This window comes from Canis lupus, chromosome 11 (assembly GCF_003254725.2).
Source record: "Canis lupus dingo isolate Sandy chromosome 11, ASM325472v2, whole genome shotgun sequence".
Lineage (NCBI taxonomy): Eukaryota > Metazoa > Chordata > Mammalia > Carnivora > Canidae > Canis > Canis lupus.
This window is the reverse complement of record NC_064253.1, coordinates 44,837,068-44,855,301: the sequence shown is the minus strand read 5'-3', so window position 1 is coordinate 44,855,301 and position 18,234 is coordinate 44,837,068. Positions and strand designations below refer to the sequence as shown.

General features: G+C 37.9%; 1 protein-coding gene and 1 long non-coding RNA gene across 2 annotated transcripts in view; both read left to right on the top strand.

Moving 5' to 3' along the window:
* The first annotated feature begins 1,342 nt into the window (after window positions 1-1,342).
* LOC112650527 (uncharacterized) overlaps window positions 1,343-18,234 on the top strand; it is a 36,306-nt gene continuing 19,414 nt past the window's right edge. Inside the window, exons 1-3 of the mRNA XM_049116200.1 lie at window positions 1,343-1,414; window positions 2,956-4,124; window positions 4,557-4,646. Coding sequence (XP_048972157.1) covers window positions 2,964-4,124; window positions 4,557-4,646 — 1,251 coding nt within the window. The 5' untranslated portion in view covers window positions 1,343-1,414; window positions 2,956-2,963. The remainder of the gene's footprint in view (window positions 1,415-2,955; window positions 4,125-4,556; window positions 4,647-18,234) is intronic.
* LOC125756063 (uncharacterized) lies at window positions 8,844-11,107 on the top strand. Its single transcript, XR_007414052.1, has 2 exons — window positions 8,844-8,977; window positions 9,114-11,107. It is a non-coding gene; the product is annotated as an uncharacterized LOC125756063 (long non-coding RNA).

Genomic DNA, 18,234 nt, shown 5'->3' with positions numbered 1-18,234 from the left:
GACAAGAAGTGGCTTAGCAGCTCACCTCAGGCCTAGCTCCTAGAGGGCAGTTCCTGAGCCAGTGGAGGTGACCGTGAGCCCATGCTGCTCGCTGTGGGTTACTTTTGCCATTTGCCATGCCCTTTTGACAGCCCCAGGGGTCAGTACCAGCATTTGTATTGCCAGTTCTGGCACCAGGAAATGCGGGGGGAACTGAGTGAGGCAGATGATTGCAGCTGCTTGGAAGTACTCCAGATGCGGAGGAGCCGTGTTGAATCCATGGGTGAGAAAGAGCTCATGGAAAGAGCCTCAGGTGGGCTTGAGGAGGGGATGTCTACCGACCATTCCCACCTGTTTTCTCCACCCACCCTTGAGAGGTGTCGAGAATCTCCTTGAACAGAAGCAGGTGTAAGTTACTACGTTTCAATCACCCAACTCATCTCCAGTACTAAAAAAGCATTATAGTGAGAAAGTTAATCAATATAGCATGACGGTGGCTAAAAATGACCAAGAGATATCAACTATATTTTTAAAACTTGGCTTCTCATCAGTGGGCATGAAAAATATCAGGTAATCCCTACTGGCTTCCACCTCTTTCTCCTCACTTTCTAGTCTAGAAGCAAGAAGAGGGTCCCACAGACCAGGCTAGTGTGGGGGCGTCGTGGGGGAGCTTCTGATTTGTCTTCTACCAAACCTGCGTTTCCTGAGGTTCTCTGGATATTTCCCTTGAAAGGACATAAAAAAAACAAAAACAAAAACGAAACAATTCCGTTTTAACTCCCCTGTCTCCCCTGCATTCTGAAACACCCTCTTGTTTCCTTTCCCTGGTGCCCGTACTCTGGGCCTCAGCCCTCAAGGAGGGACTCTAATCTCTTTTCCTCTCCCATGGCCATTCAAGGGCAATTCCTACAGAGTGGCTATTACAAGAGAAAAACAAGCGCTTGCGTTAGGAAGAGGAACCAAGTGGTCCCAGAGTCCCCAAGAGTCAATCTCCCAGCACCACACACCCAGCATCAGGAGCCTTAGTGCCGACCTTTATTTGCTCTTCGTCCCTCGCGTGGGAAGTACATTCTAAGTGGAGCAGTAAGGGTGCTATGGGCGGGTCCTGACCGAGGGCGTTATCCTTAGGCCTTCTGGGTGGTCGCCAGACTCCTGAGGCGGGGGGCGGGGCGCAGAGGGGTCAGCAGGACGGAGGGGGCTGCCTGTCTTAAGAACTTGTGTCTCGGGTCCAGAGGATGCGCCCCTCCGCCCGGTGAGCGACAGCTGTGCGCACCTGCCCGGCTCTGCGCGGTGGCTCCGCCCGCAGGTGGGCGGGGCGGGCGGGGGCGGGGCCGGGTCACGCGTGGGGGCGGGGCGAGGCGGGGCCGGTGGCCTCCAGGCTGCGGACCGGGATGCGCGGCTCGGGGCGCGCGGGCCACGGCGGCGGCCTGCCCAGGTTTGCGGGCCGTGGGATGGTGGGGCGTGGGCTTGTGTGGGCTTCTCCTCTCTCCTTGCCGCCCTCCCCGGTGTGGGATTATCATAAGGGGTTTTCTGTGCTCTGGTGAAAAGGAGGTGAGGCGGGACCCTGGTTGGAGCAAAAAGTATTTACAGTCCAGAGGAACTCCCCTCGGTCCCCTCTAATCTTCGCCTGGGCGAAGGTTTAGCCCTCAAAATTAGCCCTCTGCATGTAGCTTCTGATGGGGGGATTTTTTTTTTTTTTAAACTTGTGACATAGAAAGTATAATCACTTTTTTTTTCCCCAATAGCTCCCCAAAGCAGTGCCTAAACAGTCTTTCCTGAATGAAGGCAACCGAAAAAAAAAAAACCACACAGATTATGCTAAAATGCAATTCTGACTGATTACCCAGAGTTTAGTCCCCTGTTCAAGTTTATTGAAAGAGAAATTAGATCCAGGCGTTTGTTGGATTCTGGGATGATTTTCATTCTTGTGCTTGCTTTTTGCCTTCTCCCTCCTCCCCCCAAATGCCATACGCCTTTGTAACACCTTGTTTTGGATTTCAGCAGAGTTAATTTCTTAATAGAAAACAAAAGGCTATTGAGTCAGGAGGGAGCTGGTAGGGTAAAGAAGCATGTGTGTGTTAGCAAAACATGGGGATTCTCTAAAATGAATTCAGAGCTTCAAACATTGGGACCACATCTTAAATCTGAAATCTCTTGTTTGAGAGAAGAGGGAAGTGTGTAAATTGTCCTATAAATGATATAGGAAAATGTACCTTGGAAAGAGGGAAAAAACTTGTGATTTCCTTACTGAAAAGTCAGGAGGATGCTGCCAGGTGTTGTGAACAGCCGTTACCACAAGCCTTATATCTTGTTAGTATCCTGGTTTTTCCTTAGGAGTGTGAATCCAGCTGCTTGGAGTTTTAGTGACCAATTTTTTTTTAAGATTTTTTTTTTTTATGATCAATGTGTGTGGGAGAGGTGTTTTATATTTGAGGCAATCAGTAGAATAGAATACCAGGGACCTCAATGAAAATTTTGAGGCCCACTGAATTTAGGAAAGACTAATGTTTTAAATGAATTTTTCTTATAACTGGGAAGATGTATTGGTGTATGAAACTATGTGCAATTCCATGTAAATGGCATTTAGCTTTTGAATCATTTTCAAATGGTCACTGGTTGGTAAATAATAGGGTGAATGGGGTATATCCAAACTGTATCACGTTTGACACAGTTCAATAATTATATGCAAAACTGGCCTGCCCACTGGTAGATAGTCACTCTAATAACGAGGTACGAATGTTCTTTAATCACTCATGGAGAAGGGCTCATTATTTGAAAGACTTCAAGAGAGCTAGCCTTGACTTCTCATTCTGCTTCTAAGAACCGATCAGTTAGTAAACCACCCCTGTGAACACCTGGGTTTGGAGGAGTTAATGTCCTTTTGATAGTAAGCTACTTGTCCAGGGTATTCTAGAGTCTGCATTTCATCCGAAGTGATTTGCAAAGATAAAACTCTTCTTCCATTGACAAAACTAGGTACAACTATGGAAGAACTGGAAAGGCTCAACAAAGAAATTGAATCTGTCAAGACTGAAGTTGAAGAAAAGCAGGAGAGGTTCTCCAAGTTAACTTTAACACTTGAAGAACTATCTCAAAGCCACATCGCCTCCCGGAGTGACAAAAATATGAGGCAAGATGTTCTTGAATATAATAGCCTACTTCCAAAGCAGAAGTGGAATGAACCATCAAAGAACGAAGAGAGTCAGCCTAGAAAGTATGTGCTGGACCACAAATGTCCGGCAACGGATCTAGAATATGATCCCTTGCTGAATTATTCTGCAGGGCTGCTTGGGGCATCAAAAGCAGGGCAAGATAAGACTGATACACGACACCTCTGCACCTGGAAAAAATCTGTGGGTGAAAATTGCCACAAGCCCCAGGAGAGCCAAAGACCTTATGTTTCACCAATAAGAATTATGATAAATCTTCAAGAATCTGATGAAGATGACCTTGTAATGGATGTACCTCCAATCATGCCTATTGCTAAGAAATCTAAACCATTGAGAGGCTTCAAATATCAGAATATAGACGAAAGGATACATATAATGTCCTCAGAGGAGAGAAATCTTCAAATAAGTGGCACCAAAGAGGAAAAAATAGATAAAACCCAACCAACCACACTGATAGATGATGATGGTAACAAATCAGAACCACCAAAATTGCTCATGCAAAACTCCCTAGTTAAAAAAAGTAACATAAACTTGTATGGTGTTAAAAACCACATGTCTGAGATGGGAAGCTTTGGTGGTGAGAGAAACTATGTCTGTATTTCAGAAGAAAGTATATCTTGTGCACCTCTCAGTGACAGAGAAATACGGAACAGAATCCATGATGATAATTACCCACAGAGTAAAAAATACATAAAAACAATTTATGATTCTCAGAATGAAGAAAGTGAATGTCGTTACTCAAGCCAGCCCCAAATCTCTTCCCCGGATGAGCATGCGGAAGACAAAGTGCTGAGAGAACAAGATGATAGTCAAGACTTCACTACTTTTGAAGACCACAAGTTAGTCGAATTTGATTTTGATAAGGAACATACTGAAGAGGACACTCCCTCTGATTATGACGACACGATGAAGGAATGTCTACAGATTTTCACTGAGTTCACAGAAAGTGAAGCTTGTAGAGAGACTACTAAACAGGTCAGTCCAGTTTTTTTTTTTTAATCTTTTTCCTAAATTTAAAGGAGTTTCCCTTAAGTGCATACTTTATTCTAAACTCTATGGAAATATGAATTCTATAATGTGTATATAATACATACTGATTCTTGTGATCAGTAATATATTGGAACGACAAGGCAAAAGCCTTGATAACTGGCCAGCTATAGTGTCTCATAGACTTGACAGATTCCAGAGGCTGTGGTACTACATACAGCAGCTTACAGTTGATTTCCCAACTTAGAGAAATCTTCTATAGTAGTGTATGCATGTCAAATTCAAATTATTTTTTTGTGAATTATTTCTTAATAAGTCGCCCAGTATTTGGTAGCTTGGATTCCTGTGGCTTTTCAGGAATCGTGCTAGATTTGCCTTTACTCTGCTAAAATTGGATAATTCTTATCTTTTTCCCACTAGGCTTCAGGAAAGCAAATGGAATTAGAGATGTTGTATTGTCAAAACACTTCTGGACCAAAAAGGAGAATTGCACATATTGCCAAGTTTGATGTGAGTTTTTTAGTTCCTCACTTGCAGAGCACATGATTTTACAAAGTGCATGCCTTGTCATTCTGAGCTTTAAGTATGTTCCAGTACTTGCTGTCTTGTTATCCATCTGGGGGCACAAGTGGACACTCAATAAGTGGATTCCTCCTTGTAAGCATTTTCTGCATCCTTCATTTCATCCCCCCCCCCCAATCATCTAACATTTTGATTAAAAGCAGGTAAGTTGTTATTGCATAGCTTTTTAACTATAGATTTCTATGGTCAGTCCTCATTATTTGGGACACCCAGCGGTTGAGTGCCTCCCTTCAGCCCAGGGCATGCATGATCCTGGAGTCCCGGGATTGAGTCCCACGTCAGGCTCCCTGCATGGAGCCTGCTTCTCTCTCTGCCTATATCTCTGCCTATCTCTCTCTCTCTGTCTCTCATGAATGAATAAATAAAATCTTTAAAAAAAACCTCATTATTTTCAGATTCTGTATTTACGAATTCACCTATTCACTGAAAGTAATTTGTAACCTTAAAATAAGGACTCGTTTTTGTGGTCCTTTGTCAGCCTGCATAATGACAAAAAAATAAATAAATAAAAAGTAAATGCCTCACACACACATTCCCAGCTAAGATTGAACACGGCTATATTGCCTTCTTGTTTCAGCTCTCGTTCTGTTAACATTCGCCCTTTTCTCAATCTACTGAGTGCCATGTTCTTTGAATGTTTGTGGTATTGGTAATTTTGCTGATTAAAATGGCCAAGTATAGGGTTGTCTAGTGTTTCTGAGAGCAAGAAGCCTGTGATGTGCCTCACAGAGAAGATGTCGTAGATAAGCTTTGTATAGGCACGAGATACAGTGCTGTTGACCACAAGTTCACTGTTCACGAATCAGCAATATATACTAAGAGTCTTTAAACAGAAACACACATAAAACAAGGTTAAGTTATTGATTGGTTAACAGAAATGTGACCAGAGACTCACCTGAACCGAACTCTACGTTTGCCCCAGGAGCAACGGTTCAATACTCACTGATGCTTGTTTGTGGGACCCTATAGAACATTAAGTATTGTGAATAAGGGGAATGGGCTATAGATTTCCAAAGTCCTTTAAACTTCCTGTAACATTGTATATGCTGAAGTTCCTTTACGGCATGTAAAGAAGCTAAATAGACACTGCTGTGAGTAGTATTCCTCTACCACTTTTGTGTTAAAAAGTACCATTTAACAAACTGCATTTCTCAGCTCTATTCTGTGTTATTTGTACTTGGTGTACATTGGCAGTAGAATCTTATGCATATATAAAAAAAGTTTATGCTTCCAAGTCCCAAAAGAGAACTTGGGTTCTGGTTCTTCGCACAATAGTTCGATGTCCTTGGGCAAGTTATTTAATTTCTCTGAGCCTCATTTTCTTTATCTGTGAAATGAAGATATTGAGTATCTATCCAAGGGTCAGATATATAGGTATTTAATAAAGTAGTTTCTTTCTCCTTAGGAAAAAAATTGTGGAAGCTAACATTATCTCCCTTTAATTTTTTCTCCCTTAAAATAAAGTCTCACAAATGGAAGTAACAGGACAAAGGAAGATAGAGTTTTAACACTGTAAAAGTATGTTGCCAAATTGCCTTCCAGAAGGGTTGTAGCAGTGTACAGCTCTATATAGTATTTCACAACCTTTCCACAAACCTTTACCAAAAATGGGTATTAAATTTTTTTAAAAACCCGTCCATCTGGGTGAAATTTTATTTCCTTGTTTTCTGTGACATTTATTTTGTTATTAATCAAGCTGAACATCCTTTCTGGTGTTCCATTCTCTTTTTATACTGAATGTTGCTGTAGAGAAATCTGATGTTAGCCTGCTGTTTCTCCCTGAATGTGTCACCTGATACTTCTGCTGGGTTACCTAAAGCATTCTTTCCTTGACTTCAAATTCCAGTAACGTTGGTAGGATATGTCTTACTGTTAGCTGTTTTGTTAACATTTTTACCTGCATATGAAGTTGTGTCATTTTCATATGAGAAATAACGTTTTCTCTTATTTCAAGGAAATTTTCTTACATGCTTTAAAGATTCCATTTTTTTTCTCAGATTATTTCTGAGAATACTCCATTTATGTGTGTATTGTATTACATGGGGTATTATAAATGTAGTCAATTCCAAAAGCCTCTGTGCAAAGAGAAAAAGTGAAATGATCTGTCTTCTCACATTTTTAAATCATTTTGTATTTTCTGTGATGCTTTGTAGGTTCCAACCAGTAAGGAGATCATTAGCCCATTCAGGGAGCCAGTTCCACCACTAATTAGTCATCCTGGAATCCCTCAGGCCCAGCAACAGGCAGTGCAGATAATGGCTGACATCAGGAGTAAGCAGGCTTTTCTTGCTGCCCGGGTCAGAACAAAATAAAACCATATTTGCATATCCGATCTCTCAGGCCCAAAGGAAAGCCTCAGGAGGTATGAGAAAATCATTTAGTTAAGAAATGGAATTTTACCTTATTTTAAAGAACCTTTCCTATGAAGTCCACGTATTACCAATTACAGTTAAGTTGTTCACATGGAGCTTTATGTGAAACAATAAGGTTAGCATGATATTTAAATCATTTATGCTGTTTATCCTTAAATGCTAAGCCATAAGAGGTAATATTTTGCAGTATTTCTACGTGGAATGAATAGCCTTATAAATTGTCTAAATTTGTTCTTCTGGTTTATATTGGGATTAGCTATTGGGATTTTTTTCATGTTTACATTTTGTTTCCAGAAAAAATATAGAGTCTATAAAGGAAGTATTATAAAACCTTAAATTGGTAACTAAATTAATCATCTGAGGGTAAGATCACTAAAACTTACCTTTTTTTTTTTCTTGTTCTTTAAAACTTCTTAGAAAATTTGCTTATATCAAGTGGCCTTCATGTGGATGTTGTTCTGTCAAGGGAAAAGCCAACTGCAAAGCTAAGCAGAGCACACATTCCTGTGAAAAGTATTGCTTCTATTCCTATAAAGGTATTATAAACTAAGTCTGAAGACTAGAGTTTTATTTCTGATAACCAACTTTCCTGTCTATACATAGAGTCCCTGAGAGAGTGCTTATACTCTTTTTTTTTTTTTTCTGGAGATCCTGCCTTCAGATAAATGCCAGACGCCAGAGAGAAGTTTCCACTTTTCTTGGTTACTGTTAGATACAGTTATTTTCATTTTATGAAAATGATGAAATTTATGTCTGAAAGTCACATTCAGCTATTTTATTTATCCTGTCCATGGAAATACTAGGCATATTCTTAGACCTAAAACCTCTGTGGCTAGGATTAATTTAAGACTGCTCAATTTTTTTTCAAAGGAAAATTTCACATTGGAATATACCTTTCAAGAGACATCCTGTGAGTCTTGTGTATGTGTGAGTGAGAGGGAGAGAGAGAGAGAGAGAGAATGCAAGCAGGCAGGCAGGCAGACCTTTAGTAAATAATGCTATCAGTAATGTAATATAACCTTCCCCCTTTATTTATTTTTCTATTTGTGGCAGTGACTTTTTTTCCCCTGTTTACTAAGTATTCTTCAGCAGAAAACCACTTGTCAATTTTAAGGCTTTCTTCTTCCCTAAAATGCCTCTGAGCTACAACCCAACAATGCAGAGAAGTGTAATATTGACTTTTTTTTCCCCAAAAAAAGTGAGGCAGATTAACTGATTTTAGAGTTCTCATAGTCTTTATACATTCTTCAAGAGGCATGCTAAAATTGTTTATACCTGGGATCATTTAACTGAGGATTCACACATTCTGCATAAATCTTATTTAAGTCTGAGCATTTTTCTTTGTGAAATGGTAACTGACATTGGGACATGCATTTGTTTTAAGAATGGGTAAGGGGCAGACTTTCCTATATGCTGGGCAGAGGAGCACATCAGAGCTCTGCAATTGCAGGTGTGGGGAGTAGAGAGAGGAGTTGAGTACTCAGGTCAGCTCCAGTGGGGTACACGGAGATAACAGCACAGACCCAGCAGTGTCACAGTAAACTCTTGTGCGTGTAGGCCCTTTTATGCCTCATACTATTCTATTTTTAAGAAATTTAAAACTGGACATTATTTTTGAATTTCATTACTGTAGAACTTACCTGAGAGTTTAACTTCTTTCATACACATAGTAGAAATGTTAAACAGAAACATGTGTTTTTCTTTTCTCTAATCAACAACTCTGTATTTAACAAGATGCCAAAATACAGGGTGGCTCATCGCAAGCGGGCTTTGGTCACACCAGAATCCTCTTCCAAAGTCCCTGAGGAAGTGAGACAACACTATGTCAATCTCTTTGTTGAGAAGTATTTGAGAGTTTATAAAACAGAGGATGAGGCTCTTCACAAGGTTAGTACAGAATAATACAGTATATCTAGAGACCCACACATACTTCATAGCTTTTGTGTTGAATAAAAAAAAACTTATGGGGTACAATTAGCAAACAACTTCATTCATTTTCTCTTCACTTCTTTTTTGAAACTAGGCCGTGGGACCAGTTCCTGGAGGACTTGCCTGGTCTTCTTAAGTTGTCAAGAGTATCCTGGCTGCTCTAGTGACAAAAACTGGCCGAGTCCCATGATTTTCTTATCAAGGCCAGTGGTATATTAATCTGAGTATTGTCTCCCCTCCTTTTTTGGGGCATATACTGTCTAGTGAGCCATAGTCTCCACTACTCCCTACTACATACACCTATTTACTCTCATTTATGGTCCAGGCCTGGTCTCTTGGAGGTACTTGTGTTTGGAAATCCTACTCTAAACCTTTTTTTCAAAACCTTTCAAATCAATAGCAGTTGCTATGGCTCTCATCCCCATCTGTATCTTCAAGAACCTTTGTGGGCTGTGTGAGTAATAAGGAGTCGGGGAACTATGACTCCCTACATGGAATAAGTGCTCTAAGAGAGAGAGAGACACTACTTAGTTCCAAATGATTATTGCAATTCACGTCCAATATTTACAGAATTCTAATCTTTCAAGCATTTTTCTGTTAAAATCTCTAATTACTGTTACACAAACATATAAACATCTGAGCACTAGAGTTGGACTTAGTAGTGCCATCATCTCTGATTGAGGTTAATTCCCATTGCTCTGGTAGTGAATGCAACAAGAGCCAGGTTTCACATCGCTTATGAGGAAGACCTTTATAACTGATATGCTGCCCATACCGTTGCTGCTTCAAAAAGAGGTGAGCTACCAGGTGCTAGAAACATTTGGGATGTAAGTGAAGTTGTCACCTTAACAGATTCTTTTATTAAGAGTGAGGAGGAACTCGGGGATTCTCTTTAGCAGCTCTCTTGAGCTATGCTTCACATTCTACATTAATTCACCCATTTAATGTGTACATACTAGCAACTTAGTATACTCAAGTCCCCCACTTGTACAACCATTACAATCAATTTTAAAACATTTCCATCACCCCAGAAAGATCTCCTGTACCATTTAGGTGTCATACCCCTAGCCCTCCGTATCTCCTAGCCATATTCAACCACTCATTTACTTTCTCTACAATTTGCTATTCTGGTCATTTCTAGAAAAATGAATCCTATAATATGGGGTTCTGTTGTGACCAGCTTAATGTTTTCACTTAGCATACTATTTTCAAGGGTCATCCATTTTGTAGCATGTTATCATTACTTCATTTCTTCTTGCTTAATACTGTTTTATGGATATATCCATCCATTTATCAAGTTGATGGACATTTGAGTAATAGCCACTTATTGGCTATTAATGAACATTTGTACATAAATGGATATTGTAAGACTGTAGAGGTTTAAGAGATCTTTATATATTCTGGATACAAGCTTCTTAGCAGATTGACCATTTGCAAATCTTTTTTTCTTTGGGTTGTATTCTCACTTTTTGATGATATTCTTTGCAGTACAAAAAGTTCTTCATTTTGATGTATTCCAATTCATCTGTTTTTCTTTGTTGCTTGTGCATTTGGTATCATATCTAAGAAACCAAGATAACAAAGATTTATTCCTATTTTATTTTTTTCCTTTGAGTTTTACAAGTTTTAGTTAATACATTTAGGTATATGATCCATTTTTTACATGATTTTTGCACAAGGATGTCCAGTTGTCATAGCATCAGTTGTTGAAAAGACTGTTCTTTCACCATTTATTTTCCTTGTCAACGTTGTCAAAAATCATTTGATCACTAATATTAAATATAAAGGACCATGAATTCTTGACTCTGATTCTGTTTCATTGATCATATTTCTACCTTGTGCCAGTACTACACAATCTTAATTACTGTAGTTTTGTGTAGCAATTGTTAAAGTTGGAACTGTGACTCCTATAAGTTTGCTAAATTTTTCAAATTATTTTGGTCCCTGGCATTGACATAGAACTTTTAGGTGCAGCTAATATCTTCTATGAAAATATTGAGTTACAATTTTAATAGAGATTGCTTGGAATCTAGAGATCAATTTGTAGTAGATTATCATTTAACAATATTAAAAATTGTGAACAATGAACATGGAATGTCTTCCCACTTATTTATCCCCTTTTAATTCCTTTCAACAGGTTTTATAGTTTTTAGACTACAATTCTTGAAATTTTTTGTTAAATTTATTCTTAGGTGTTATGATCTTTTTAATACTACAAATGGAATTTTTTTAAATTTTATTTTCAGATTGTTCATAGCTGGTGTATAAAAATACAATTGATAATTTTATCTTGAATCTTGAAACCTTGCAGTACCTGTTTATTCTACTAGTTTTTAGTGAATTCCTTGAGATTTTCTTTAACCAAGATCATATCATCTGCAAATAAAGGTAGTACTTCTTCCTTTCCAATCTGGGTACATTTTGTATCATTTTCTTGCCTAATTTCCCTAGCACAAACTTCCAGTAGAATATTAAGTAGAGAGGGTGGGGGGGCATCCTTGTCTTATTCCTTTCCATAAAGGAACAAGTCATTCTTCATTAAATACAGTGGTAATTGTGGATTGTTTTGTTTTTGCATGTCCTTTATCAGGTTGAAGAAGTTCCCTTCTATTCCTAGGTTAAGTGGCTTATTGTGTTGGATTTTCTTAAAGACTTTTTTCCATATCTCTTGAGATGAATACAGGGCAAAAACTGTATGACAATTAATGTAGTATATTACATGGTTGTGGGTTGGGTTATTTTTGTTTGTGTGTGTGGGTGGTATTTTTGTTTTTATCTTTAATGCATTTCTTGTATAAACCCCCTTGGTTATGGTGTATAACCCTGTGTCACTAGATTCAATATACTAGAATTTTATTGAGGATTTTTGTGTCATTATTAATCAGGTCTACAGACATCAGTCTGTAACTTTCTTATTAAAATACTACTGTTTTAATTGTGATAAAATATGCATGACACAAAATTTTCCATTTTAACCACTTTAAGTGCACAATTTAGTGGTATTGGATATACTCACAGTGTTGTTTAACCAATACTACTATTTCCAGAGCTCTTTCTTCATCCCAAACAAACTTTGTATCTATTAAAGAGTAACTTGTCATTCTTCTCTTCCTTAAACTCCAGGCAGCCTCTGTTTGACTTTCTGTCTCAGTGAATTTGCTTACTCTAGGTACCCCATCTGAGTGGACTCATGTGATATTTGTCCTTTTGTGTCTGGCTTTGTTGACTTAGTATAATGTTTTCAAAGTTCATTCATGTTGTAGCACATATCAGAATTTCATTCTTTTTGAAAGCTGAATATTTTATAATGTGATACCACATTTCTTTATTTCTCTGGTGATAAACATTGTATTTGCTTGTGGTAACTTTGTTTTTGCGTTTCAGGGTTATAATAGAACGAGATGGAAAGAGTTCTGTCTTTTTGGAGGATTTTGTGAATGGTTTCTATTCCTTTTTTAAAAAACATCTTTAAATATTGGAGAATTCATCAGTGAGGTGGGCTTGTGGGAATTTCTTTTTAATTACTAATTCATCTCAGGTCAACTTGAGTCAATTTCAGGAGGTTTTATTTTTGTAGAATTTCCCATTTCATCTAAATTTTCTAATATGTTAGTACATGGTATTCCATACATATAGTGTTTGTCGTGTTCCTTTAGAATTATTTTTATTTTTGTCAGTTCTATAGTGATGCCTCCTCTTTAATCATTGATTTCAGTAATTTGAGTCTCTTTCTTTTTTCTTGATCACCCTTGCCAAAGTTTTGTCAATTTTGTTGATCTTTTTAAAGAACCAACTTTTAGTTTTGTTAGTTATCCTATCTTAGGAAATTCTTTATTTCATTTATTTCCACTCTTTACTATTTCCTTCCTACTATTTCTTTGGGTTCAGTTTGTTATTAAAATTATAGTTTAAGATGGAAGGCAAGGTTATTTGAGATCTTTTTAATAAAGCCATTTGCAGTAGCAGTTATTCTCTAATCACTGCTTTAGCTGTATCTCAAAAGGTCTGATACATTGTTTCTATTTATATGCATCTCAATTTTTAAATCTCCCTTTTGATTTTTTTCTTACTCCATTGTGTAATTTAGGTTCCACATATTTGTGGATTTCCCAAATTTCCCATTATTGACTTGTAATATGATACTATTGTGGTCAGAGAACATACTTTGTATGATGTAAATCCTTTTAAATTTATTGAGAATTGGGACACCTGGGTGGTTCAGCAGTTGAGCATCTGCCTTCTGCTCAGGGTGTGATCCTGGGTCGGGGGATAGAGTCCCGCATTGGGCTCCCTGCAAGGAGCCTGCTTCTCCCTCTTCCTATGCCTTTGCCTCTCATGAATAAATAAATAAAATCTTAAAAAAATAAATTTATTGAGGATTATTTTATGGCCTAACACAAGATCTGTTTTGGGAAATGTCCCATGTATGCTTGAGAAGCTTATATATTCTGCTGTTATTGCGTGAAGTATTCTATAGATGTCTACTAGGTATAGTTGATTCATAGTGTTGTTGAAATGCTCTATTTTCTTCACCATATGACATGTTTCCATGATTGAGTATTGAGGTCTCCTTGACCCTGGCTGAAAGAGAACTTTCTATTTTAAGTATAGATAATTCAACAGTGTGTACTTAACCCAATTTGGTGGCCAGTTCTTAAGCTTTTTTTTGCCTTTTCCAACTTGGCATTGTGAACCACCATTGTTTGGACCCAGGATATTGCCTCCCCAGTGGCAGTGGATCTTATCATATATGTCATTGTAATTGGTTCTGATGGCTTCCACCAGCTTAGCCAGAGCTCCTTTGTCTTTCAAGTTAATCTGTGTGAAGGTGACAGTGCGGGTCTTCCTGTGGACCATATGCCCTAGCTTGGCTTCCCCTTGTTAATGCAGTAGGGAACCCCCATCTTACAACACAGAACAGACAGGAAGACCCCAAGCTCAATAGGATCCACATCATGTACAATCACTACCAGCTGAGCCTTCTTGTTTTCCACCGTGGTGGTGACAGTATTAACCCCAGCTCAAAGAGCAGGAGGCCTCTTAGTGGGGACATCCCCTTTTCTGGAAGCTTTCTCCTCAGCCTGCTTCTTCTCTTGCATTGTTTCTGGTCTATGGGCCAGCTTAAGCCAATGAGTAGCTCTTTGGTGGTCCAAGGCCTGGGTGAACTGATTAATCACAGGAGACACTTTTAAACATGTATACAGAGTAGCCCTTTGCTGCTGCAGCTAGATATAGCAGGGCCATTTGACAAAGCTGGCGAGGTCCCTTTTGGGCTGGATATCTTATCCAAGGCCAAAAATCTTGGGCCTTTTCTGAAACTGACGAGCTTCTTGGCCTTCTGCTGCTTTGCAATAGCAGGGGCCAGGGCCACCTTCTTCCCCTTAGCCTTCTTTCCTTTTGGCATCTTGGATAGCTAGAGAAGAGAGAAACTTGAGGTCTTCATTCTTAATGTTGAATTGTTATTTCTTACTTGAGTTCTGTCAGCTTTTGCCTTTTCTATTTTGGTGCTCTGTTATTGGAGGCATATTTGTTTATAATTATTCTGTCTCTCTGATGGAACATGTTATCATGTCTTTGTCTCTAGTAACAACTTTTGTTTTAAAATCTACATTGTCTCAAAAACAGTAAGATACCTAGGAATAAACCTAACTAAAGAAGTAAATGATCTGTATGCTGAAAACTGTAGAACACTTATGAAAGAAATTGAAGAGGATACAAAGAAATGGAAAAGCATTCTATTCTTGTGGATTGGAAGAACAAACATTGTTAAAATGTCTATACTACCCAAAGTAATCCACACACATAATGTAATTCCTATCAAAATACAAACAGCATTTTTCACAGAGCTAGAACACACAGTCCTAAAATGTGTATGGAACCACAAATGACCCCGAATAGCCAAAGCAATTCTGAAAAAGAAAAAACAATGGAGGCATTACAATTCTGGATTTTAAGCTATATTACAAAGCTGTGGTCATCAAGGCACTATGGTGCTGGCACAAAAACAGGTACAAAGATGAATGGAACAAAATAGAGAACCCAGAAATGGACCCACTACTATATGGTCAACTAATCTTCAACAAAGTAGGAAAGAAAATCCAATGGAAAAAGATCAGCTCTTCAACAAGTAATTTTGGGAAAACTGGACAGCAACATGCTGAAGAATAAAACTGGACCACTTTTTTTATACCATACACAAAAGTAAATTCAAAATAGATGAAAGGCCTAAATGTGAGACAGGAAACCATCAGAATCCTAGAGGAGAACACAGGCAGAAACCTCTTTGACCTTGGCCATAGCAACTTCTCACTAGATATGTATCATAAGGCAAGGGACACAAAAACAAAAATGAACTATTGGGACTTCAGATAAAAAGCTTCTGTACAACAAAGGAAACAGTCAACAAAACTAAGAGGCAGCCTGCAGAATAGAAGAAGGTATTTGCAAATTACCTATCTGATAAAGGAATAGAATCCAAAAATCTATAAAGAACTTATCAAACTCAACACCCCCAAAAACTAAGTAATCCAGTTAAGAAATGGGCAGAAGACACGAACAGATGTTCTTCCAAAGAAGTCATACATATGGCCAACAAACACATGAAATATTGCTCTATCACTTGGCATCAGGGAAATACAAATAAAAAACAATGAGATACTACCTCACACCTATCAGAATGGCTAAAGTTAACAACACAAGAAACATCAGGTGTTGGTGAGGATGTGGAGAAGGGGGAACCCTCTTGGACTGTTGGCAGGAATGCAAATTAGTGCAGCTACTCTGGAGAACGGTATAGAGACTCCTCAAAAAGGTAAAAATAGAACTACCCTACAATCCAGCAATTGAACTATTAGTTATTTACCCAAAGAATACAAAAATACAGATTTGAAGGAGTACATGTACTCTGATGTTTATAGTAGCATTATCAACAATAGCCAAATTATGGAGAGGATCCAAAAGTCCATCAACTGATGTATGGATAAAGAAGATGTGTTTTATATATATATACAATGGACTATTATTACTTAGCCATCAGAAAAAAATGAAATCTTGCCATTTGCTATGATGTGGGTGGGACTAGAGAGTATTATGTTAAGTGAAATAAATCAGAGAAAGACAAATACCATATGATCTTACTCATGTGGAATTTAAGAAGAAAAACAGATGAACATATGGGAAGGGGGGAAAGAAGAAAAAAGAGAAAGAGAAGCAAACCATAAGAGACTCTTAATGATAGAGAACAAACTGAGGGTTGATGGAGGGAGGTGGGTGGGGGGTGGGTTAAATGGGTGATGGATATTAAGGAAGGCACTTGCTATGGTGAGCACTGGGTGTTGTATGTAAGTGATGAATCACTGAATTCTCCAGAAACCAGTATTGCACTATATATTCACTAATAATTTTAAATTTAAAAAGTTTTTTAATCTGTTTTGTCTGATATTAGTATAGCCATTCCAAATATGTTTTGCTATTTACAAAGTACTTCTTTTTTCTTTTATTTTCAGCCTGTTTGGTCTTTAAATCTAGTGTCTATTTTGGGGTGCCTGGGTGGCTCAGTTGGTAAAGCATACAACTCTTGATCTCAGGGTCATAAGTTTGACCCCATGTTGGGTGACACTTAGACACTTTAGATCTTTCTTTTTTCATCTTCTAGGCAGCATACAATTAAGTATATTTTCCCCAATTTTCTAATCTCGGCTTTTGATTGGAATATTTAATCAATTTACATTGATTAGTTAACTAATGACCAACAGGGGGATTTACATCATCTATTTGACTGTTTTCTATGTCTTGTGTCTTTTTATTTTCTCTATAATTAGTACTTTTTTGTATATTAAGTAGATATTTTCTAGTGTAACATTTAAATGCCCTGGCATTTCTTTGGCTATATTTTTTTAGTTATTGTCTTAGTTTTGCCCTGAGGATTACAGTTACCATATTAAATTATAGCAATCTAGTTCAGATTAAAACCTTGATTTCAATAGTATACAAAAATTTTGTCCCTATATGTTTCCTACCCCCTCCTTTATACTATTATTATCATACATTTTATAAGCCTATCAGCACAATTTTATAATTATTCTATGCTATTGTTAAAATAGAAAAGGATTATAAACAAACACATTTATTCTCTTTTATATTTTCCTATGAAGTTATATTTGCCAATATTCTTTATTTCTCATGTGGATTCAAATAACCATCTAGTGGATACCTGGGTGGCTCAGTCAGTTAAGTGTCTGCCTTCAGCTTAGGTCATGATCCTGGAATCCCAGGATTGAGTCCTTCATTGGGCTCCCCATTCAGCGGGGAGTCTGCTTCTCTCTCTGACTCTCTGCCCTTTTATGCTCTCTCTCTCTGAAAATCTTTTAAAAAATGAAAACAAAAAGCAAAACTCCCAAACCACCAAATAACCATCTAGCATACCTGTTGTTGAGCCCTGATTTTTTTACACTTTTTACAATTTTTACACTTTTTAATCCAGAACTTCTAAAAAATTTATTTTTTGAGTTTTTCTTTACTCAAGGTCCCTGTGTGTTAAGACACCATTTTCTTTTCTTTTGTTTTTTTTTTAAGACACCATTTTCTTTCATTCTTTAAACATGGTTACCTTAAGTTTTTTAGACATACTTACAAAATCTGCCTACTACCTACTAAGTCCAAAACCTGGACTTTCTCAGGGATGTTTTCTCTTGGCTGTTTTTTTTTTTCCTTTATGAGATACACTTTTTTTGTTTTGTTACATGAGTCATAATTTTTTTTGTTGAAGAGCATTTGGTTAAATAGTATATTGTGATAAATCTGGTGTCAGATACATTTTGTTGTTGCTAGGTTTTGTTTTCCTTGTTGCTAATTACTTGTTTAGTGACAAACAAGTCCTGTTACTGGACTAATTCTGTAGATTTTGTATTCATTTCAGTATATGGCTACTAAGTTCTCTGGTAGCATTGTTTTTTAAGTTATTTTTTATTTTAAGGCTGACTTCAAAGGGGTCACCCTCTGTCAGCATAATTTACTGGTCAGCCAATGACTGGTTAGAAAATTGTCTTAAATGCCTTGTCTATATGTCTTCCTCCATTTGCCAAGGGCCCTATGTGACAAGACATGCCCTAAAACTTACCACAGTTTGTAGATAGCATTAACTTTTACTTCCTGCTTGTGCCAGGGCTTCAAGAACAGCCTTATAGGGCCTTCTCTTTTCCTATGTCTTTCCTGGC